This window comes from Ambystoma mexicanum, chromosome 12, assembly GCF_040938575.1.
Source record: "Ambystoma mexicanum isolate Mex_15411 chromosome 12, UKY_AmexF1_1, whole genome shotgun sequence".
Taxonomy (NCBI): Eukaryota; Metazoa; Chordata; class Amphibia; order Caudata; family Ambystomatidae; genus Ambystoma; species Ambystoma mexicanum.
Window position 1 is genome coordinate 452,181,357 of NC_090936.1, and position 23,992 is coordinate 452,205,348.

General features: G+C 44.4%; 1 protein-coding gene across 19 annotated transcripts in view; it reads right to left on the minus strand.

Moving 5' to 3' along the window:
* Window positions 1-23,992, minus strand: part of MICAL3 (microtubule associated monooxygenase, calponin and LIM domain containing 3) — a 2,299,897-nt gene that overhangs the window by 1,420,676 nt on the left and 855,229 nt on the right. For all 19 annotated transcript variants that reach the window (XM_069628665.1, XM_069628668.1, XM_069628663.1 and 16 more), the window contains one exon: window positions 1,859-1,952. In XM_069628665.1, coding sequence (XP_069484766.1) covers window positions 1,859-1,952 — 94 coding nt within the window. The remainder of the gene's footprint in view (window positions 1-1,858; window positions 1,953-23,992) is intronic.

Sequence of the window (23,992 nt, forward strand, 5' to 3'; positions counted from 1 at the left end):
GCTAAAGTATCCATTGCTACCCAATACAAACTGCATGCCATGAAACTACTCCACCGGTGGCAGTATGATCCGCATAGACTGTAAGATGTTTCAAACCTCCAGCCCAGGATGCTGGCGACATTGCGGTACGGATGCAGACTACTGGCACATGTGGTGGAGGTGCCCCAAAGTGCGCATTTATTGGCAAGAGGTTCTGGGGTGGATTAAGCGACTAGACGGCATAAAAAGAGAACCATCCCCCCTCCTGATGTTGTTTGGCCTAGAGGAGGATGACGACGAACTGGTGCGAGTGAAAGGACTAGTGTCCCCCCTACTACTGGCAGCCAGAGCAGCCCTAGTTATAAATTGGAAATCCCCACAGCTGCCAAATGAGAAGGACTGGCTGAAAGTCGCCACCAACATTTACACAATAGAGAAAATAACAGCAGCCCTCCCGGACAAGGCCGCGAGACACAAAGAAACTTGGAGCGACTTCACAAGCCATTATATTTCGAGACCGGACACTGACCCTTCACCTAGTCAGTAAAAGCATTTACCAACTGGCCCCCAGCGAAGAATGGAAACCGAGAACCACACCACCTAATGCCTGTGCCTGTCACACACTTAAACTGTAACACAAGACAATAACAATGACCATCGAACGACGTCACATCGCCCGTTTTAATAGATTACAACAATCACCACGCCCTGGAAGTACTATGAGCAAAGACATGGGGAGGGAATGGGAGTTACACTGTTCACCCGTCAGTAGTGGACGCGTATTCTATTGTATTTTTGCGGTTTAACTGTTGCTCGGGAAGGATGCAATATTCTTAATATTCTTATGTAGTTCCTATATATGTTCAACTGTGCATCTACCCCATGGTTCACTTCTGGTGTTTAAAACCAATAAAAATTGAATTTGGGAGAAAAAAAAATAGTGGTGGAGGAGTGGTACGACGTTGTTTCATCGCCTGCCGTTTCATCGCCAGGCTTTTAAACGTGCACATTACATCGTATGTGCTCATTGAATTTTTTAGGGGGGATGGGAAAGTGGGAAAGGGCAAATAAGGCTTTTGGGCGGGTGGGCAACAGTAAAAAATAAGTGTGGCTGGGAGGTTTGGGGATAACCCCCATTCACCCCCCCAAAAAAAAATAAAAAACCATGAGCACATTCAATGGAATGTAAAATTTAAAAGCCTGGCGATTGGCGATGTAAAAGCAGGCCGTGAAATCACATGGAACCGGTGGAGTAGGGTAGCGTGAGGCTAAAGACTTGGTGCATGTTTTCTGCTTTTAGAGCCTCATAAGTCTGCTTAATGACTAAAGAATAAGAAAAACTTTAATACTCAAGACAGCTTACAATCTGTGCATTTACATTTTTATTTGATCACACTCAGTAACATTGGCCTACGTTTCCTTTTACATTATACAAATATTGAATAAAATGCTTCAGTATCAGTTGTCATTGTAATGTTTCCTTAAATCAGCAACTGTTTCCGGTGCCAAAATGCTTGGGAAAGTAAGGGGAGAGGTTTGGGGGTGGGAATCGGGTAGGTTGGAGGGTATTTATAACATACAAATAACTAAATGAAAAGCAGAATGGGGTGCTGGTATTAAGGAAATGTATTAAGCTTAGCAGATAAAACCCATCCCCATTCATCAAAGTTAACAAACGTAAACAGAAAGGATACTGGTCTGGAACAAACTCCTCATCCCCCCACCCCCCTGCTCCAATCCTATCAAACGAACAATCACTTAAACTAGAAGAGAAGGGTGTGACTTTTTTTCGATCATATTTTCAGATGGAACCAACACAAGGACCACTTACCTCAACAATTGATCTGCTAGAAAAAATAATTTGACAGGTAGTACTCACCATTGCGTCCAAGTTTGGGGGTCCTGGAATTTGCCAGGTTCTCCATATCCACCTGAAAGTCTTTCAACTCACTGGTGTTATACAAGTGGCGCACCTGTAACAATAATTACAATTGCAAATAATCCAAAAACCTGGCATGCAATAATACATTTCTTTTTGCATCCATGCTAACAATTTAACACGTCAATTAGATGTCTTGTTCTATTGGTGGAAGTTTGTATGTTAATAGCTAGGAACAGATTATGTTGATTTCTAAAGCTTAGCCATTGTTGCAGAAGTGGAAAAATCGCACAGCACCTGGCTTATCTTACATGGGACGAGGAGAAGCAGTAGTTGATAGCTGCAGGTATTAGCATGTAAATAATAGTGTCTTTAAGGCATCTGCAGAATTTAAGGTGACCATCTGTATGTCGCAGTTTGAGGAAGGGAACTCCAGACTTGGAAGACCACACCATCTTGTGCACCATCTCTCTGGTCTTTAGGAATGCATCGGCTGATCCTCTATGAGGAGGGTAACACATTATTAGATCAGAAACTTGGACTGAATTTCTGCAATAACTGGTGAGTTAAGCAAAGCCTAAAATTACTTATTTTTGCTACCGAAAACCAGTGGAGATTTGCCACAGAAGATGGTATAGGAGATCTTCTGTGGACTTTACGTAGGAATCTGACTGCCATTCTTTTAATTATTTGGAATTTCTTCATCAATCCATTATGTTGCCCAGGTAGACTGAATTGCAACAGTTGGCATTCATAAGGATTACATGATGGCTTCAGAAAAAGTGTTAAAAAAAACGTTTAAATGGCTTACAGCTGTTCAAAGCAGGCTTGGGTGGCCATTTGCATTAGTGGTGCTAAAGTGGGATGGTCATCAGAAATCACAAGGATTGAGGACCGACTATATCAAGTTTCACAAGGTTTTCGATTGGCCACAGAGCAACATTTCAGTTTTTAATACCTTACATTTCAGAGGATGGGTATTCATTCAGTGGCTTGTCAGAAACAGTGTAAAATTGGAGAAGGTAGCCTTGAACTCATCACCTGTAAGAAGCATCTCAGTGGCATCTGCATAAGTAAAACATTGTATGCCATAATAGTGGAGAAATGGGCTGAATGTATGGAGAGAATTGTGGACAGTGCACAGCCTGGCAGGACCCCACAGTTGATTGTGAAGGTATTGGATTGAAAAGGCCCAAGGGTTACCTGTTTGGAAGCGATCTGGCAGGAGGTATAGTAGCATTTTATTATTCAGAGTTATGTTGAACTGGTACAGGTGACCCAGATAGGTTGTCATGATCTAGCAGCATTTGAGCTCTGGCACCATTGTCATTTGTGTAAAATGTGTTTGTATAACAAAGAAAAGCCAAGGTTCATCAATGGCTACTTTTCTCAGGTGGTTAAGGAATATAGTGGCTAAGAAAAAAACATTTCACTTGTCTGTTAGGCAAGATTGTATGCCGTAACCCTGTGGGAGACTGCACCAGCCTTGTCCTCTTGGCAAGAGCCAACCTTTGGTAGAAGACTGTACTACACAAGTTGGTAGAGTGACTGAGCAGCCATGCTTATATCAAGAGGGGTTAATGTGAGCTGTAGGGTTGCAACAGAGTTTCACAGTCACAAGTATCCAAATAACACTTATACTCAAGGTTTCTTGATTTAGCAATTTATTAATTTAATAGTCAGTTTGAATAAGCCATCTTTAGAAGGGAGCAAATATGTAACACTTAAATATACTTAAAAAATACACACTGTTTCAATAAATCAGTAGATACCCATTTGGGATGGCACACAGATACTTCCTACACCCTGGGGTGACTTCAATAACTAGGACACTGGACACTGATATCACTGGTACATATAGCGCAATACGGAGTTTGGTGTCAAAAAGGAAAAGGGAAGGAAACAATGGTTAACACGTTTCTGACACAGGTAACTACTTTTGAACCTCCCAATGCAATGTAGATTAACCCTTTTCCAGCTATACAAGTAAAGAATGAATGACTTTTGGGAGGGACAGATCAAAACACAAAGTCAGAGGTTAGAAGAGTCTTCAGGGAGCCAGGACAGCAAATGTTACTTGAGCAAAGTCTAGGGGAGCTAAGGGACTTCTTTAAGATAAGTAAAATGTTTTGCACAATGTTAGTGTTTTGTAGAAAAAGAAAACACTGTTGGGCCATAAGCTCGGAGGCTTGTGGAGGGCAAAGCTGCAAGCAACTCTGCAAAAGGCAGCAAATGCAAGTCAACTGAGAGCAAGCAAGCTACACAACAAGGAGGTAAATACCACTTAGTTCACAGTACCTTAGGTCTGAAGAAATTTGTTTCAGCTCACTTCTGTTCCTGTTGTAGTATGGCAGATCCTGTTGTTCCTGGGCCTCAGTCGTGGGGCCAAGCGGGAAGACGTCTGGGGACTCCTGCACTACGATTTGAAGGTCAGCGGCAGCAATGGGCAAAGTTCACATCAGCAGCTGCGGTTTCAGCTTCAAGCGAACAGCACCCCCGCGGTTCTTGGACACCTTGTGGACTTTCCTTGCTTCTGGGGTCCAGCACTCTGTTGAGGTGGCTCAGGCTTAGACAGCCCTGCTTCGAGGGAGTCCGGAGGATCTTCCTGGAGCTCGGGTCTGGCTTAAAAATGATGCACTCGATTCTGGTGTTCCTGTCCCTGGCACTCGGTTTCTGCAGCAGCAATTTGAAGTACAGCCAGCAAAAAGAGGATTTCCAGAGGAGTTAGTCTTGGAGTCGATTGGCCCCACCAACCCAAGAATCGTCCTTTGCAGGGCTTCTCCAGTTGAGGCGAATTCGGCATTTCAGCACTGCAGCACAGCTTCATCGGGCAAACCAACATTCCCGGAGTTGCAGCAAGCGTCTCTTCCAAGTTCTTCTTCCGATTCCTTCATCCAGTGGTTCACTCAGCCTTCCTTGCAAAAGATCTCACCTTTCATGCAAGTCTCTCCCATTCATTTGCAGCCTAGCTGTCACTCACAGCAGGGTGGCTGTCCTCTGAGGACAGCCAGCCGGCCAATCACCTTTGGGTGCATACCTGTAATCAAGGAGACTGATCACAGGGAGTTTTGGGAACCTCTCTCACTTTCTGCCCTGCCAGACACGCTGGAGCCAGGGGTGGACTTAACCAGTGAACCCTGCCAAAGAAAAAACGAACAAAGGGAACTAACCTAATTTGGCGTGCAGAGCAAATCTCAAGAAGACCTTTCCAACAAGAAATGGTGAAAAAGACCAGGGACATTTGGACAAAATGGGCACCCATGGGTGCTACACTTCAGCTGCGAACATAGCCCGCGGTAAAAAACACTATGGTACAAAAAAATAAATCACTGCCACCAGCCATTAATTGTAGAAAGGGTAACAAACATTTTTACATGAGAAAGTACACAAAAGGGGATACTAAGTAACCCCTGCAGCACTCTATGTAAGATAGTGTGTGCTGTGTCTACAAATTTACAAAAAGTAAAGTCAATTTCACTATACTGCTGTTGGAAACAGTAGTTCAACTAAGAGATCATATTTAAATCTTTGGGAAATCTGAGACTTCCCTGTGCCACTGCACTGACGGTGATGTGCGTCACAATGTAAAAAGATTATGCCTATGAAGTTTGTCAGACTCCAAAACCAAAAGAACATGTTCAAATCAAAGAAAAATATGAGAGTGGGAAAATGTCTCGCTCTCGAGAGGAGAAAAATGAGAAGTCCTAAATTCCAGCAAAAGAGCTAGGGGTCTCTTAGGTACAAGGGAATTTGCACATTTCTGAGAATTCTCCCCAACATCTGTCAAACTGACATCTTACAAGCCAACATCTGCAAGAACTACATGACAAATAGTACATAACTAATAATCTTCCTGATGTTTGTATCTGCTTAGAGTCACATGCTTTGCATAGGCCCACATCTAGTTGTAGGTACAAAGTATTGCATGACTTGTTGTCGAAGATCGAAAAGGGATGTCAACAGGACGTGCTTGTAATACTATCCCCTAGTGTGACGTGCACTGTACCAATGAGCCGTTAAGCTTTGTGGTCCTCAGATTGTTTAGTTTCTGACATGAGGGAGCATGAAGTGCGCGAGTACAGGAAGGTAAAAAAAGATGCAAGTTGTCTATGTACATCCAACTCAAAGAGGGGCAGAAGGGTGGGCGAAAGTGAATCTAAGCAGATACAAGCATCAGAAAGAAGATTTTGTCTTCTGTGGCTTGTGGATCTGCATAGAATCATATGCTTTGCATAAGGCAAAATCTAGTGGTAGATTTTGAAAACTACAGATTTGTCTATGAAATGTTTTCTATGCCCAATGGAGGGAAGATCCATCCCGAATCATCCCTACCTGTTCACAATTCTCTACTTCTTTGACACCAGTGCAAAATAATGCAATTGCATAGGTCTGTTCAATATTCCATTAGTTTGAAGCGCAACCCCCCCCCCCCCTCCTTCACCCGTCTCTAATAGCAGTTTTGTTTTTTCTCTGGCCTATGTTCCACATTGTTCAGACCTTGAAAGTGGCTTGGCACTTGTGCAACCAGTGATTAATTTGGCAATGTCATCACTGCTCCCATGGGGTAAGCCTTCCCTCACATGGCCAGGGTGAGGCAGACAGATTCTGATCTGAACCCTGGGGATGGTTATTTGAAAGAGGATCACAGGCAGGGGGACCAGAGGGATGAGGGTGACTAAGGGTGACTTGCCAGATAGGACTTAGTATTCCCCTTACCAATCCCAGGTTAATAACCAAGCCTCCACTCCAAGCCTCCATGGTCTATGATAATGTTAAAAGGAACCACCCCAAATTATCTTTAGTAAAAATCTAAAGTCTCATCATCAAACCCTTACAACCCAGGCCCCAAGCTGTGAAGAATAATAAAAACAACCCAGAACCAACATCTCTCCCCTTAGAGTCTGTGGTAATATAATGATAGAATGTCTTTCTGAAAATCCTAGCTCCCCAGTATTTCCACAGTACTATGCAACACCTTATAAAGTTAGAGTCTCATGCATAAATAACAATGAAAACCCTTTTTCTCCTTGCCCAGAATCGACTAACAGTACTGGGACGAGGAAGAGGAAGGAGAATACAGATTTCCAAAACAAAGAACCCAGCTCTGCGCTCTAGTGTTTGGATCAACCCAATTGGAACTGGGAAGTTCTAAAACAGAGAGCACCATAGAAAAGACAGATGTACTCCCAGTTTGAGCTGGGAACACAGCAGCTGCTGCTGTTTTGGAGTAGTCATACCTCTCTGCAAGGTGTGTGGTCCCTGGAAGCACAAACCGGTATGACAGAGCCAAGGTGGCTTGCAAGCAAGGAGGCAGAGACACATTGTGCAAGCTGGCCGCGCTGCAGACATGCCAGGAACCGATGGAATATTCCTGGGCATTCGGCAGCCATAGAAAACAATACTTTGCTTAACGGGACATGAAGGAAGGCAGGCGTGCTGTCTAGAAGCTGCAAGAGGAACCGGAACGATGTGGCAGCAGTCCAGAGTGGACAACGGGAAGCAGAGCTTTTCCGCATAAGCGAGAAGGCAACCGAAGAGGCCACACATTGCTGGTGAGTAAATCCAAGCAAAGTGGGGAACTCGGGGCATTTCAGGGACCGGGCCAAACACAATTTGTAAACTTTAAAGCCATAGAGACATTAAGGAGATTGTTTGCAAATCAAGAAGGGATATTACAAATACGAGCCACAGCCAAATAGGAGAGAATGGTGTGGTGAACCTAAGGGTATTACCCCTGTTAGTTTTTGGACAAACACCACTGAGGAAGAACGAAAACCACCAAAAGATTGGCAATTTTCCCTAGTATAAACCCTGATGGAAGACTTCAGGCCACATGTTCTAGTAAAGATGCATAAATTAAAAAGGTTGCAGGTACTGCGATGAAGAGGCCCTACAGAGGTGCTGGAGTAGTGCCAGCAACGTTCTAGTCTTTGTCTCATTACAAAAGACACTCTTCCCATAAACAGAGAAGTAGAGAACAGTCACTGCTATAGCAGAAGAAGTAGCAGTGGCTGTTGTAGTTCTGGAGTAAACAGGAGAAGCAGAAACTTTAGAACGTGAGTGGCAGTGACAGTAGGAAAAGTTATGACTATTTAAACCAGGAGAAGGAACATGAAAGAAATAGAAATTGCAGACAATTGAACTATCGCAATACCGGCCAGAGATCTCTGCAGAACGAGAAACATGAGACAACTCTGCATGCAAAGGGGTCTGCAGGAGTCTCATGTGGAACACCGAACAGCGGTTGTCACTAAAAACATGTCCATATGGTGTATCCGCAAGCTTGCTGAAAGGAAAAGCCACCTTTCAAGTCCCAACCAAAGGGGACAACAGCAGAGCCCCGCCGTCGACACAGAACGAGAACCAAGTGGTGGTTGGAAGGCAGGCATGTTCTGAACAGCAAACAGGGATGCGTCGGATGCTCACCAACCAACATGGAAATTGAGGCAAGCTGCAAGTGAAACGCCTGCAGGCGTAAAGTGTTATCTGCCATACTGAATAAACAGCTGTCGCTTGGTAGTTGGCACGTGTGGTCGGGGAACAAGTGGCTAGTCTAGGAGTCGGATGAGAGACAATAGGACCCTAGAGAGTGTCCTTTTTATCAAGCTGTGTCACTGAGGAGAGAAGGCATGGCAATTCCCTGAACAAGTCCAGAGTGAAGGGAAAGAGCCGAAAGCATTTACTGCGGAGACAATTCCTGACAACCAGATATACCATCCGGTATTCAAGAGAAACAACTACTGGATGGCAGTGGAGGCGGAAGTGGGTATTGGACGGATAAACCAATACATGATGACACAACAAAGTAAGAAAATTAGTGCATGATTAGTGGGGTGACCAGGTGAATACATACACTTAAAAAGGGAAGAGAAACAAACTAGAATAATTGGCACACATGTGGGGACCACTAAAAGCATTCTTCCTCATCCCAGTGGAAGAAGGGGCGGGCATATGACTATCAATGCTCGATAAGGAAGTTTACCCCAAACCGCTAGCAAGACCAAACAGTCAACAGGCATTTTAAGATTAGCCTGTCTGTTTCCCAACTTCAACTCGTCCCAGTGATTTCTGGGAAAAACAACGAATATTGCTTGGCATTAGACTAAACCAGCACTGTCAAAGACAAAAGAACCCTAAGTTAGACAATTTGATCACTACAATGTTAGTGGTGGAAAGATCAGGGATGAAGATTTTCCCCTTGGCATACTAGAAGTGTTTGGAAAGTGGAATTACATACTACTCAGCCTAGTACTTGGAAGGAAAGACAAGGAAGGGGATTTTCCATCTGGCATCAGACATTCCACTTCACAGAGAAGAAAACCATCTCCCAGTTTGTGGGTGAACTAAGAAGTAAGGTGACTTTACTTATAACTTTGTGTTGGGATCCTTTCGCGTTTATTCTTTCCACATTGGAACTTGGGATGAAAGAACACCACAAGGCTGTACAGTCAAGAGAAATAATTTTCCCCAGTTAGTAACTTTGATAGTATTTTGAGTGTGAGGGTCAGCATAGGTTTAGGACACAGGACTATGGACGTTTATTTTGACATCCTGATGACCGTCACATTAATTTGTTTTGTTGAGGCAGAGAAACCCCTCAAAGTTGGGGATAGTGAGGCATTTTTCCCCACCCTTATTATTTAAATAAAAGCGTTTGTGGAGCCACTTAACTTGTGTCCGTCTCCTTACTCCCATCCCTCCCAAAGGAACACAGATTTGGGCTAAACCAAGGGCGAAAGTTGAAACAACCAGGTACACAGAACCAAAGAAGATATATGCAATTTTGTAATTAAATGAGAAACTGTTTACCTATGAATGTGAGAAGACCTGGCAGGCGAGTAAACCAGGCTGCAACAAGTACATGAGAAGTACTGGCAGGAGAGTCAACCAGGCCGTTGGAAATCGACAAATTCCCAAGAAAGGACTGAGTTTGTTCAACCAAAGAAGGAACTTTTGAAAGAAGGAACTACAAGGCTAAGGAGCGTTGTAACAAGGAGGATTATTATGCGCCAAGAAAGACACAAAGAACTGTTAGATCAGGAATCATTGGCAAGTGTTGAAGAATCCAGGTGAATCACCCCTCTGGAGCCAAGGTTCTTTTACAGTGGACCATTTTTATGTTGGAGCTGTTCTATTTTTCATTTAAAACTATTTTTGCAATCACCAGGTCAAAGACATATCACTTTTTTACCTTATGATTTGGGTTGTAGTGTGAGGGTCGGGATAGAACATTTGGACACAAGGAACCTTTTTAATTTTGACAAGGCCAGATGCTTAGTTTTGGTTTTAGTTATGGAAATCCCTCTTAGAGCAGAGTCGGAGGCATTTTTACAACCCATTTTTGTTAATAAAAGTCTTTAACCAAAAACATGACAACTTTGTGTGAGACTCCTTTCTAACTCACAACCGCATCCAGTGACACTGCCATCTGTAAATTTGTCATTTTAAGTAATTTCTCATCACAAATGACATCCGTTCTTTAAATAAATACAAATATACACTTTACAAGTACAGAGTGTAAACAAAGTTAAATGATTAATAGTGTTCCACAAAACCCTGTTCACTGCCTTTATACCACCCCCTTACTCCCATTTTACCAGCCCTGTCCCTCTACTGCCCCATATCTGCTGTGCCAAAATGCAGCAGCTACCATTAGATGAACTACAGTGCCTTTACTTCCCACCTCCCCTCCCCCATCAGGTAGACTGATGTATACGAATTGCACGCATTACAATTGATCGCAAGTGAATAGATCGAGGTAAAACTGTTCAGCAAACAGTTCGTTTTGACATGGATATTGTAATATGTAGAAAATAGTGCTTTCAATGGGTAAGCAGTAAAGGTTCTACATGTACATAAAGAGGGTTACATTATATGTATGTGCAAGTGTGAAAAAAGAAAAACTCGCCGTGATAAACTTCCTGATCGTGCAGTTGCATACTTTTGAGCAAAACAATGTGCACATTGGCACGGAAGTAATACAATGAATACAGTATACACGGACGTTCGGAACATGACCTAGGAACAACCGCGTGCATATAAATATGGTATAAAAGATGATGATCATTTTAAATGCATTATCATTTTAATTATATTGCTTAGTACAAAGAGAAATATAAACGCTTTAAAAAAAAAGTTTCTTCCACTTTTAATCCGTGTGGAAGCACATTAGAAAGAACCTGAGAAATAACTAACTGATTTAAAATAAAAAGGATACGTTTTTTTTAAAAGATAAGTAATTTTTTTGCTGCAGTTTTGACCGAAAATATATTCAGGGGGAAACACCCCTGCAACCCCTCACCAGATTCCCCCAGGTGAAAACCCCCCACAACCTCCCAGCCAATCCCCCTATATTCCGTATTACCCCAAACCCACCCCACACATTTTCGGTCAGTTCAAAAAGGCAAGAAAGAACTAAGTTACAGGTAAGGTAAAATTTGACCACGATTATTAGGTCAATTAGGACTAAAGGTCAATTGTAAAATGTCAATTTGGGTAATACCAGGTAGACAGATTTTTTTTTATTTGCGTTTAATTGTTACATTGACAATTTTTTACAAAAACAGCCTTCAGAGTTAGGTTTTTTGAGTTGGTTTTGTTTACGTCCAAGGTCTCCATTTCTTTATTTCGTCTTTTGTGGTGTTGTGATTTAAGGTCCGTGGGGGCTCCCATTTACTCGCGACAGCTAGCAGATTTGAAGCCTGCTTTTCCCCCAGGCCTAGACTCTGAAGGATCTTGGCCGTGGCTATGACCAGAGATTTCTTCTCAGCGCTTATCACCAGACCACCAACTCCAATGCATACGCCTCCTCCAAATGATGTTTCAGATTAGAGATTCGCCTTTTCTGTACCTGAACATGACAGTAGAAGGTGTCGTATTGTTTCCGTCTGGTTCTCGTTTTCACAGAAGCGACAAAAGTTCGAGGTTGATTGACCTCGGCTGGCCAGGATATCATTCATTTTTAAAACGTTCAGGCGTGCTCCAAGGAATGTGGAGCGCAGTGATCTGTCTGAAAATTTCTTCAGGTATTTTGACACTTGATCTACTTTTTGTCTGTTTGGAGGCAGGTGTGTGGTTAATTTGTTATTAAGCACTCTATCCAAAGATTCAAACCAATCCCAGATTTTCAGTCTGTACTTCACTTTGTCTGGGTTACGGTCCAATTTCTCCTCTGAACTTCCAATAGTGGAGAGTAATGACAGATTTTTGTTGGACCAATCAGTCAGCCTGTTCATGCCTCCCTCCATTTCCTTGTAGATAGTTTCCAATATTTTCAGGCAGGCATGTCACTGAATTTTGCCAAAGAACATCAAGCTGTTTCTGTCTATTGCTGCTTTTAATGAGGGCAGACTTCATTCTCTTCTGATTGACACTATTGGGATAGAGGGGATAAGTCTCAGCACTTTGCGCCAGAATAGGCCTTCTAGTTTGTTCCAGATTTTAGCCGGAATTTGTGGAATCACTTCCGTTCTTTAACAAATGGTTGGTATGGCCTTTGCTTTGTAGAAATTGATTGCCAGGAGCAATGAAAACATCCCAAATGTTCCGTCTAAGACCATCGTTTGTATGGCTAACGTGATGGTCTTGGCGTAGAGCGCGTCCTGCATCGAGGTTTCCACTGGGCTCCTGGTGATTGTTACTGCCAAGTACTTGAAGTTTGGTACTATCCAGTGGCTGAGCGTCAAGGTACCAATGCAGGTGTTCCAACCTTTTAGGAAAAATGCACTGCCTCAATTGCTAATCCGTTTGTGAACGCACAAGGTGCCGATGAAATCACAAAGGAAGCACATTTAACTGAAACTTAATCTCAACTTTGAATCTTAAGCATTTGTACTGGCCTGGGAACACTGAAATATGAAACTATGCATCATTCATGTCCAATGTTGCCTCGTTGTCTATATTTTTACAAGAGAATTACCTTTAGCAACGTGGTCATCCTGAATTGTGGTTTTTCAAATTTGTTCACAGGGTGCACGTTTAGCACCCTGTGCACTGGTCTCATGGGTTTGTCTTTTTTGACAATAGTGAACACAGAGAAAAGATACTTGTGTTGTCTTGTCCTTTTGGAACTTGTTTGATAGCCCCCTTTTGTAGAAGTGTTTGAACGTCAATATGTTCTCCTGTTGCATGGTTGGAGTTTGTTTTCCCATGTGTTCTATGCAATATGCTTCCTTTATTATGCTCATCACCCACTTGTCTGTGGTGATCCCTCCAATATGCGGGCAAATATTTTTGTTGTACTGCAGTAATATGGGAGGCAATGTGACTGTCACTGTTTTGTATAAGAGGCAGCCCCACCGAGGGGGTTGGTCTCTACACTATACCTGTGGACTTTCTGGTGAGGAATATGAGAATCAGTGGCCACTAGAGCCTTTATTCCACCCTGAATAGAAAGCTTGCAAATATTACATGGTTTCGTGTCCATAACTGACCTCTAAAAGTGTGTCTATTCGAGGCCGATTTGCAGTGATGGTTAAGTTTACTGGCAAATTATCCAAGTGTTTTCAGGGCGTTGTGCTAATTTATTAAGATTTTTCTAGTGACTCCCCCACTACGTTGCAAAAGAGAAGGGCATTTTCTAGTGGCTTATCCAACAGGATTTCTTGTGTCTCCAGTTTAGAGCCTATGCCACATAACCCTGCAACGGTTTGAGGACTCTGCTTTCATCACTTCACGCCCCATAGACTCTGCTGTGTCTAATGCACATTTGAATACTGCCTTTAAAGTCAGTTTCCCTTTTTGTAAAATTGTGTGGAAAGCTGGTTGCAAAGACTCAGGCACGTCTAAGAAAGTCACTGAATTCTTACAGGATGACTTCCCTTTTTTATAAAGGACCTAATGAATAGTTTTACGTTGTCCAATGCAATCTTTTTCTGCCTTTCGCAGAATCAAGAATCCATTTTCAGATTTGTAGCCATTTGCTTCTGAGGTCTGCACTGAAGTCAACAATTTAGTCTCACTTTCAAGCTGAATCATCTTTAAGGTGTGACAATCCCTTATGCCTCCAGACTGATTCACACCAGACACTTCCCATTTCAACTATAATTGTACTTCAGGGCTTTAGAAAACATACCACTGCATCATTACTGGCGAATTTTCATAGAATCGAGTTGAAAGAATTTCAGTGTTTTGTCCGGCTCATCTCAGTGGTTGCTTTTGACCTATGGTACCCATGTTCACTTATTACAGGTCGCAGCTTCACCTCACTGATGATGCCCAACAAGGCTGAAACACGTGTATGGGGATGCTGGTGGTACTCTTGTTCAGAGAGGAATTGCCATAGCATTTCGGTGCTGGACTGCCCATGTGGGCAGGACAAAGACTGATATGCAAATGGATATTTCCGATCTGTGAAAGGTGCAGTGAGCAAAAAGCAGATGGCTGCGAACTCTCAATGTGGTTAACAACCACTGAACAGGTCATCATGTCTTGTTCTTCCGAGAGGGGCGCCTGCTACCTTTGTTGAATTCGCTGCTTGTTTGTATACCACGCGTCTCTACATTTACGAAAGTAGTAATGTTGTAGACCTGAAAAGTTGCTTCACACACTTTATGAATCTCACGGTCCTCTATTTTTGTTGTTTACTGCTCTACTGTAAGGTGCCATAAGGGTAGTTGCATTTGCAAGGCGTATACTATATGCAGCTGACTTAGCCACGTTTCTGTCCAAGGGCTACATTTTCCTATTCTCTTTCTCAGGAGGATGTTGCTTCTTTTCCGAATAGGGAATCTGGTGTAGGGTCAGCCAGGATGTATAGTGGGTCACATGGCAAAGGCTTAGATTTCTCACGCTATTGGAGCATAAACGGTTTGTTTGTAACTTGTCTTAATAGAGTGGGTGCTAGAGGATTTCTCACAGATGGTCTTAAGGGAATCCAATAAGACACAGGTTAGTGTTCATTTACAATATTTTCAATGACGTCTATATTTTCATCTAATTCCTGTGCTTTAATCTAAAAAACTTGGCTGCTGCACTTTTAATCAAAGTAGTATACTCCGAAAGGTCTTCCTTGGGTAAATACTAATTGTCGGTTGCAAATCCTCAGGAGGGTCCATGGGGTAAGCCTCCAGATTCACAATGCCCCCTTATCCACAAGCGTTTCTTCCTTTCTTCATACTCTTCCCTCATAAAAAGTATCTTCAAGATGTCCCAAATTCTCCCCTCTGTTTATTTGTGCCAGCACCTGAAACTGTGATTTTAGGCTGCGTTTTCACAGCCTGCTCGCTCTTATGAGGAGCCAGGAATGAGACATGGACACATCTCATAGTTATGGCTTTAAACCTTGATTCAAAATAAAAGGAGAGGTTGGAAAATGCCTCACTGTCCCTTTTCTAGAAGGTGCTTCCCCTACCTCAACCAAAACTAAGTCCGTCAAATGTCAACATGTCCAAAGCAAAACATGTCCTGTGTCCTTTTAGAATATTCTAAAGGTGAAAAGGGTAACTTCTTTGACCTTGAAAGTGCACAAATGTTGAAGTTGAAAAGGAAAGGCTCAACTTTCACACAAAAGTTCCCAATGGATAGAGTTCAGAGTTTCAGGGGATTGCTCCCTTCCTCAGGTTTTCTTTTCAAGATACTTTAAACTCCTAAGGGTACGAGTCTTCCTTGGAATTCTCTGATCAACAAAAATAACGTCTATATGAAGCAACTTGTATGTTAGTCCCAATTTCATAGGGTACTTGGTGTACTCACCTGCCCTATTTCTTCTGCACTTTAATGTAACCTTCACTCACAGTCTTGGCTTTACCTGGCATCTCCTCCTACCAGGACCTCCCCATGTGATTCCCTTTAATCACTTGCCAACTTGACTTTGCCTGGTATAGTCTGCCAGGGCTTTCTCATGTGCTTCACTTGACAAACTTGACTTGTATATATCTTGCATTCATTCAGTTATTTCCCCTTTTTAAATAATGGGTCACATATTCCCTTTTATGTGCTTCCTTTATCTTTATTTGTCCTTGGTAAGGTTGCTGAAGCACCCCAGTGTCTCAGCTTCCCTCCCGAGGACTTACCGGCTTTCTGCGGTGACTTGGTATGGATGCCGAAGCACACTGTTGTCAGAGTTCCCTCCTGAGGACTACCTGGCTTTCTGTGGCGTCCTTTGTTTCTCCTGCAGTGAACGTGAAGTGACATCCCAACCCCACTTCCTGGGCTCAACGAATTTGCTTGTCTGCTCCAACATCCATCGTTGTTCGTGCTGTGTGCTTCTCCATGTGCGGGCGCGCGGATACTTCTCTGGGGTTCCTGCAAACGGCAGGGAGTCCTACTCTATCTTCCTTGTGGCTTCTATGCGGGGGACCGGCTCTTGCAGTCTTCTTTCTCTGGCCTTGCCCTAGATCCGGTTGGCTCCATGGTCTTCCTTGCAGCACAGAAGTCTCTCTGACAGCACCGAGAGGACGATGCTTCACCAGGTAGCATCACCCACCTGTCAGCTGGTTAGGGTTTTTAAATGTCCCAGCACCTATTATGCGCTCGCAAACAGTAGAGCGCATTTTGCGCTTCTGGCCTGTACTGATCCTCATTACTACATTCAGCTTTCTCATTGCAGTACTTTCACATGCATAGAAATGGTAGTTATTTCTTGGTAACTTATGTACAGATTGGAAGGTATTCTCAGTAGCTTCCATGGGTGGTTGAAGGGAGTAACGACAAAATGTCATTATGGCGTGTGGAATGGAAGGGGTATCATGAAAAGGGGGCCACCATGTCTCATCCAATGTCGTATCACCCCGTACTCCTCGCTCATATAGCTGCCCCCAGAGTCAGGGTCAGGTAGCGGCTGCCATCCTCTGACACCATGGGAGAGCTTACCGCTGGGAAAGGAGTGATGACATCATCAGATTAATGACACTTATGGGAAGGACGCAATTTTTGACATAGTGAATAATTCCCAAGTATGCAACATATGTCTAAACACCGGGATAGCGGACTGTTGGCCTTTGATTTTGTTTCCGAGACCCCAAACTGGCTCCTCAAATAATTCTTCAGATGTGGAGAATTCTAACAGGTACTTGTTTTGGAGTGTCAAGAGTAGAAGTGTACCTACATTGGTGTACATGCCTTATTGTGACTGGCAGAATTTTAGCAAAACCTACAGTTTAGTCCTGTGAGGACCAGAGTAGGTGTAATGCCTTTACCCTTATTTGAAAGTGTGTGAGGGTAACGCTTTTTTGGTTTTCTTTTCTGGGATGTTTCATCAACTCCGACAGCACTAATGGTCTTAGACTGAGGGGTCACCTATGAACATTGTGTCAATCCCAATTTTCTGGTGCTACTACTACAGTAAGTGAGGCATTGGTGCTTCATCCATTGCTCAGCCTTCAGTGATTTAGCAGACTGCTGGTGGCCATAGGTGTGCTACATTGGCCTGTTCCATACAGATCCTTTGGAGCTAGAGACTGACTTTAAGCATCCCCTTTGATCACTGTTCAGGGTCAACCCGAGCCCACAACATTTCATCCTCAACCACCTTTGGGGTAAATGCCTGCACAGCCTGCTTGCATAGCATACGCCACCCAGCCCCCCGATGCTGCACTTTCAGTTCAGAGTTTTCGCTTTAAAGCACAAACACTGAACTCTTTTCTTCAGCATTTCCCATGGAAAGCAGTTATTTCAAATTCTGTCCTTGAAATGATACATATTACATTCTAGGCTGACATTCTCCATTGAAAAAAATGAGTCATTCCAATGCCACAGGAAAAATGATATTGTATCCCTTCCCACTCTCCCTGCTGTATGCCTTTCCATGGGTGCAACTGTCGATGGGCATCAGTGCAACGGCTCATGTTTCGGCTTATTCAAGCCGAAACAATTCAATGTTTTCGGCTGTTGAATGAAGAGGACATATAGCTTTGAGTAGAAAAGGACCTCTTTTCCACTTGCATGCACCCACCAATAGTGAAAAAAAAACATTGAGGACATAGGCACCTTAGGGATCATAGATACCTGTACACTTCGACTAGGAGTAGTAGGACCAGAAGTCCCCCCCATCGACATCCCTTTGGTTTTCAAAGAGAACACCTTGTTATACTCTGGTCCAGCCACGTGCATAGGCGGAATCTAGTGGAGGTTGCGGAGTATTACAGTTGTTTTCAAAACTTGTATTTTTCTGACATGAGGTAGCATGAGATGTAGCGCAAGTACAGTTGTATCCAAGCAAATACGTATTAGACAAGCTCATAAGCATCCATGTGCCTTCTCTCCAAGGGGAGGCATGGTGGGTCGCATGTGAATCGAAGCAGATACAAGCATCAGAAATATGATTATGGTGAATATTGTATCCCTTTTGAGGCTTGTAGAATCTGCTTAGATCACATGCTGTGCATAGATTAGTGAGCCGTGGAAGAATGAGATGGGATGTGAGAAGGTTCATGAGCGAATAAATGTCTTAGAACCGCTTGTCCCACTTGTGTATCTGTCTTGGAATGGGTGTCAATGCAGTAGAGCTGAGTGAAAGTATGAATAGAGCTCCATGTAGCTGCCTTGCAAATACTGTCCAAGGGGACATTTACATTGAAAGCCAGAGTGGCTCCAGTACCTTTTGTGGAGTGGGCCCTGGGCGTAAAAGGCAGCGTTTTATCTGATAGGGAATAGCACAGTTGGATACATCCGACTATCCACCTAGAAATGGCATTCTTAGAGATGAAGTCACCTTCTCTGCATGGCGCTATGGAGACAAACAGTTGATATGTTTTTCTAAGCGGTCTGATCTTGTATACGTAGTAGAGGACTGCTCTCCTCACATCTAGTGTGTGGAGTTTAACCTCAGCTGAGCTTTTGGGTTCCTGGAAGAAAGCCGGTAGCTCAATTGTCTGGTTTACATGAGATTTGGAAATTAATTTAGGTGAGAACCTAGGGTGAGTACGTAAAACCAGCTTGTCTTTGTGTACAACAAAGAAAGGATCCTTCACTGACCAAGCTTGAATTTCACTGACCCTTCTTATGGAAGTGATAGCCACTAAGAAGGCAGTTTTATAAGTCAGGTGTTTGAGACTAGACTTGTGCATGGGCTCGAAAGGGGGTCCCATGAGCTTAGCGAGTACCACATTGAGGTCCCACACTGACGGCGGGTTAGAAATTGTAGAGTGGAGTCTCTTTACCCCTTCCATAAAAGCTTTGATGACTGGTACTTTCCACCACGAGACCTTATGGTGAGAGGTCGTGTAGGCTGACAAAGCCGCAAGGTGGACCTATAGGCAGTTAAATACCACCCCCCCCATCTAGCAAATGGAGCATATAAGTTACAATGTGTGATGGAGTACATTATATAGGGTTGATTTGGTTAGTCCGGCACCAAATTACGAATCTTCTCCATTTGTCAAAGTAACAGTGCCTAGTGTTTGGCTTTCTTGATTCTCTCAAGATATCCATACATCTCTGTGGCAGGTTGAGATGTCCTAACTCTATGACCTCAGGAGCCATGCTGCCAGGTTCATGGAGTGTGGCTGTGGGTGCGCTGTTAGCCCCTCATGCTGGGTGAGTAGGTTGTACTGGCACAGGAGTTTGATGGGATCGCACATCGCCAGTCTGCGCATATGTGGATACCATGGTTGTCTTGCCCACATAGGAGCAACTAGGATAAGCATCATCGGTTTCTTGTGCATCTTGTTCACCACCTTCATCATTAGAGGGGTTGGTGGTAAAGCATAGGCAAATATCCCTGACCAGTTCATCCATAGTGCGTTGCCCTTGGAGCCTCGCTAGGGGAACCTGGACGCAAAGTCTGGGTGTTAGGGAGAATTCTCCTTCTAGGGCCAATTTCCCTCACCTAGAGAGTCCCCTAGCAGCTTTGCTGGATTTCTGGAGTTTATTTTTTCCACCTGGTAAGAGTGTACATCCTTTTTACACTCTTACATGTGTTTTGGCCTATGTGTTTTTACTCATTGTGTGATCTTGGGCACTGGAGCACACCACTCCAGGTGCCCCTGTTCTTGTTTGGGTTACACAGCACCGTTAGTGCAGTAACCCAGGGTTGTCTTTAAGACTTCCCTCTGACTCCATTTCGCTGGGGCTGACTACTGTCCCCCAGACAAAGGTAAAGTTGCCATTTACTTTACATAGTCATTTTTACCACAGACCCAGTACACCCCATCTTACATGGAGAACTGGAAAGGGCTAATCTATATCCATTTTCTCTCTGTACCTCCCTGAGCATTGTTTCGCTCTTAACATTTAGACTTGGCTGGTGGCAGTGGTATCTACCCTAACTTTTCTACCGCGATTATATTAGATAAACGTGGTACTGTTCTTGGCTATTATATTAGCCTCAAACATAAACCTGCTTGCCCAAATAGTCTCTTTTGGCTCCGGTTGGGTTTATTCGCCATTTCTTTTTGTTAAAGTCCTTCTTGTGTTTTACTTTGCGCGGCAAACTAGGTTCGCCTTCTTTGTTCACCGTCTTTTGGCAGGCTTCTGCAGAGAAGCCTGCCTCAAGGCCCCTGGGTGTCTAGGTGGGCTGAATGTGATGGAGGGGTATAGTCACTCCTGGCATAGGGTATCCTAGGAAACCCAAGTCGCACTTTTCCATGATTGGCTGAGGTGGTTGTCCCGGCTGGACAACCCCCCTGCTGCGTGATTGACAGCCAGGCTGTGTGAATGGGGGCTTTGCGCATAAAAGGCAGGTCTCTTGGGCTAGAAGTCCGAGTCGCCTCAGGAACTACAAGGAACGAAGAGAAGCGAAGAGAACAACGGCTGCTGCAACTACCCCGTCCCGGTGAAGCCCTGCTGCAGTCCTGAGCTATCTACCCTTCGACGACTAAGAGGAGATCCAGTTCGGAGTCTTCTTCCCTTGAGCCTGGTGGGGATAACCAGCTCATCTTCTTCAGCCAGAGATCTCCGCCGATTCATTCAAACACAGGGTACTTACCTTGAGACATACTGTACAAAGTGAATTGGTTAGTTGTAGTATATTTAACGTGTGGTTTTGTTTAAAGTTTAATACAGGTGTTGTGTTTATAACTGATGGTTTAAAAATAAATGTACTTATATTTTTTACCTGAAACCTTGAGTCAGTGTTTGCTTGAGCTCCAGTAATTGTGGTCCCTTTGTGTAATCTCTGCTACTGCTCATATTCTCGAGATAAGCCTGGCTGCTCTGCTACTGCTTCCACTATAACTTAGTAGTACAGGCTTGTACCAAAGGTAAAACTTGTATTGCCACCCATAGTCTTAATTGTGTGTAGTGGTGCCTAAGGGCACTGCACGGGATTCTGCCTAACACTGGGCATTGACTCATTTCACTTGTGGCGAATAGGTCTATTGTTGTAACGCTCACCTGATTCTCGCAGAGGCGCCGGTCTTGACTGGGCAACTACCGTATCTTCAAAGGTGATGTGTAGCACCCGGTTGGCTCTTTGGGCTGGACCTCTGTGCACTGTATGCCCGACTTCAAGAGTGAGATGTCTGCAGATAGAAAATATGGGATTAATGAACTGGGGTTATTGGGGTGTCCCTATCTCTTTCCTTTTTGCTCTCCTGTAGACCCCCAAAGGTTAACGCTCTCACCTTAGGTAAGTGAATGCCGAGCTCTCCATCTGCCTCGGGGCAGGGTGCTGTAACCAGTTTCTTCACTGGGTAGGTAGCGCAGGCCTCTTGACTTCAGAGGACTGCTGTCCGTCGTTTACTGCACGAACGGTAAGTTTCGAGTAATTCTATTGTCTTTAAAGTCTTTAGTAATGATGTCTCTTGTTTTGCAGGGTGCCGGCGATGGCGGATGGCGGGCTGAAGTGAGTTGAAGATGGAGTCCGTGTGATGAATAGAAGCGCCTGGAAGCACGTAAGTAAGCGCTTGTTGCCTGCTTCACGATGCGCTCTACCTGTCTTTTTATTTTGCAGGTACGAATTCGGAGCGGCTGCAGGGTGCCGGAATACCCACTGGGTTAGATGTGGAAAGAAGTAATGGCACGTGAGTATTAAAGTTCCCCAATGTCTTTAAACGCACCTTGTTTTGTCTTTCAGATGCGGGATGCAGCGCTGAAGGCCTCCGGAGCGTGCGAAGAGTTGGTAAGCTTTTGTCTTTCAGATGCCGGAATGCTAACCTGTTCTTTCTTGTCTTTATAGGTGTTGCTGAAGACTGGATTCAGGATGGTAAGCCTTTTTCCTTAGGCCCAGGATCCGATGCAGAAGACACGATGAGCGTTCTGCTGCAGAGGATGCAGAATAACGCAAAGCAAGATTCATCCACCGGGTGTGGTTTAAATAGCCTCCTGTAGTGCTTAGGTGTCTCCTTCCACAGCCACGCCTAGGTAAGAAAAGAGTTCCTGCTTTCCAGAAGAGTTCCAGTGTTCTGAACCTAGGGAGTGGCTCCTGCCCCACCCAACAGGAAAAGTACTTCCAAACAGAAGAGGATCAGAGGCTCAACTGGCAGGCAAGTAAGCAGCATGGTCTGCTGCAGGTAAATCCACCCAAGCATTATGAGCCCGGCGCTTCCAGCGCTGGGACTGGGCATATTTATGAGCCTGGTGCCACTGGCGCCAGGACTGGGTCCAAAAGGTCCCAATTGGGACTGGTTGGCACTCGGAACCTGGGTTATGGATCTGCTTCCAAGGGAGTTGGGAAAACCCTGACCTTTTGGAAGCAGAGATCATGACAATTGTGGGGAAACCCCACTGAGAGAAGATATGTTCTATGACATCTTTGTGTAGTCATTCATGTTCCTCTGGAAGGGGATCTCTGCTCAGAGAGTCTGCTAGCGAGTTGAGATCCCCTGGAACATGTTGGGCTGACAGGTAAATCTTCTGTTTGAGTGCCATTTCCAAATTTGTTGGGCAAGCTTGGACAGATTTTGAGAACAAGTGCCCCCCTGTTTGTATAAGTAAAACATGGCAGTTGTGCTGCCTCAAGGACCTGCACTGACTGGTTCGATAAGGGGGGGTTCAAATGCCCGAAGCGCTCTGAATACTGCTAGAAGTTCCAGCAGATTGATGTGGTTCTGAGCAACCTTGCAAGACCACAGACCCTGAGCTGTGTGGCGGAGGTAGTGAGCTCCCCACCCTGTTAAGGAGGCGTCTGTTGTGACAATGGCCTGAACCTCTGGGTCATAGAAGGGTTTTCCTCTTGTTATATTCCCTCTTGTCCACCAGCGAAGAATCTGTACTAGTGTTGGCGAAACGACCAGTAGATCGTCCCACTGACCACTTACCTGAGACCACTGTTTCGCCAACCACTCCTGCATGGGTCACAGGCGCGCGTGGGGAACCATGTAAATGCAAGACGCCATCATACCTAGCAAACGCATAGCTTTGAGCACCATTATTTGCTGACCGGCTTCGTATTGAGGAATTTGCAGCAACAAATTTCGAATATATTCCTCCGACGGATGTTTTGTCTGCAAATTAAGGGGGACTTCCCTGTAATGAGCCAGTCGTCCAGGTAAGGGTACACTGGGATTGCCTCCCTGCCCAGGTGCGCTGCCACCACCGCCAGTACCTTGGTGAATACCCTTGGAGCCGAGGCTATTCCGAAGGGCAGTACCTTGAATTGGTAGTGCTGGTTCGCTATCTTGAAACGCAAGAATCGTCTGTGCGCGGGAACTTTGACAAATGAAAATAGGCATCTTCCACATCCAGTGTTGCCATGTAATCCCCTTTTCTTAGTAGGGGGATTACCTCTTGTAGCGTAGATATGCAGAACTTTTGTGGCTTGACATACTTGTTTGTAGGGCGCAAATCTAATACTGGGCGCATTGAGAGATCTTCCTTTGGTACAAGGAAGTAAGCTGAATAAATACCCCTGTTTACCTGATGTGCTGGGACAACCTCAATGGCGTCCTTTGATAGCAGAGTTGCGATCTCTTTGAGGAGGATTTTCTGATGTTCCTGCGAGTGTACTTTGTCGTGGAGGGTGGTCATGGGGGCGCTGTAGTAACTCGATGCAGTAGCCTCTGGACATGGTGGACAGCACCCATCTGTCCGAGGTGATGCCCCTCCCAATGCGTGGGTGAAGGAACAAGTTACTTACCTGTAACTGTTGTTCTCCAGCATGGGTCTGGCATGGATTCACATGCTCAAGAATATTCCCCGTCGTCAGGCTGGGAATTCTCGGTAAAGAAAAAAATCAGTATCAGTTTCGTTTCTGAACTGTCTTTCTACTAATAACCAATCACTGGTCTCTGGGTCATACTGCCCCCAGCCAATGAC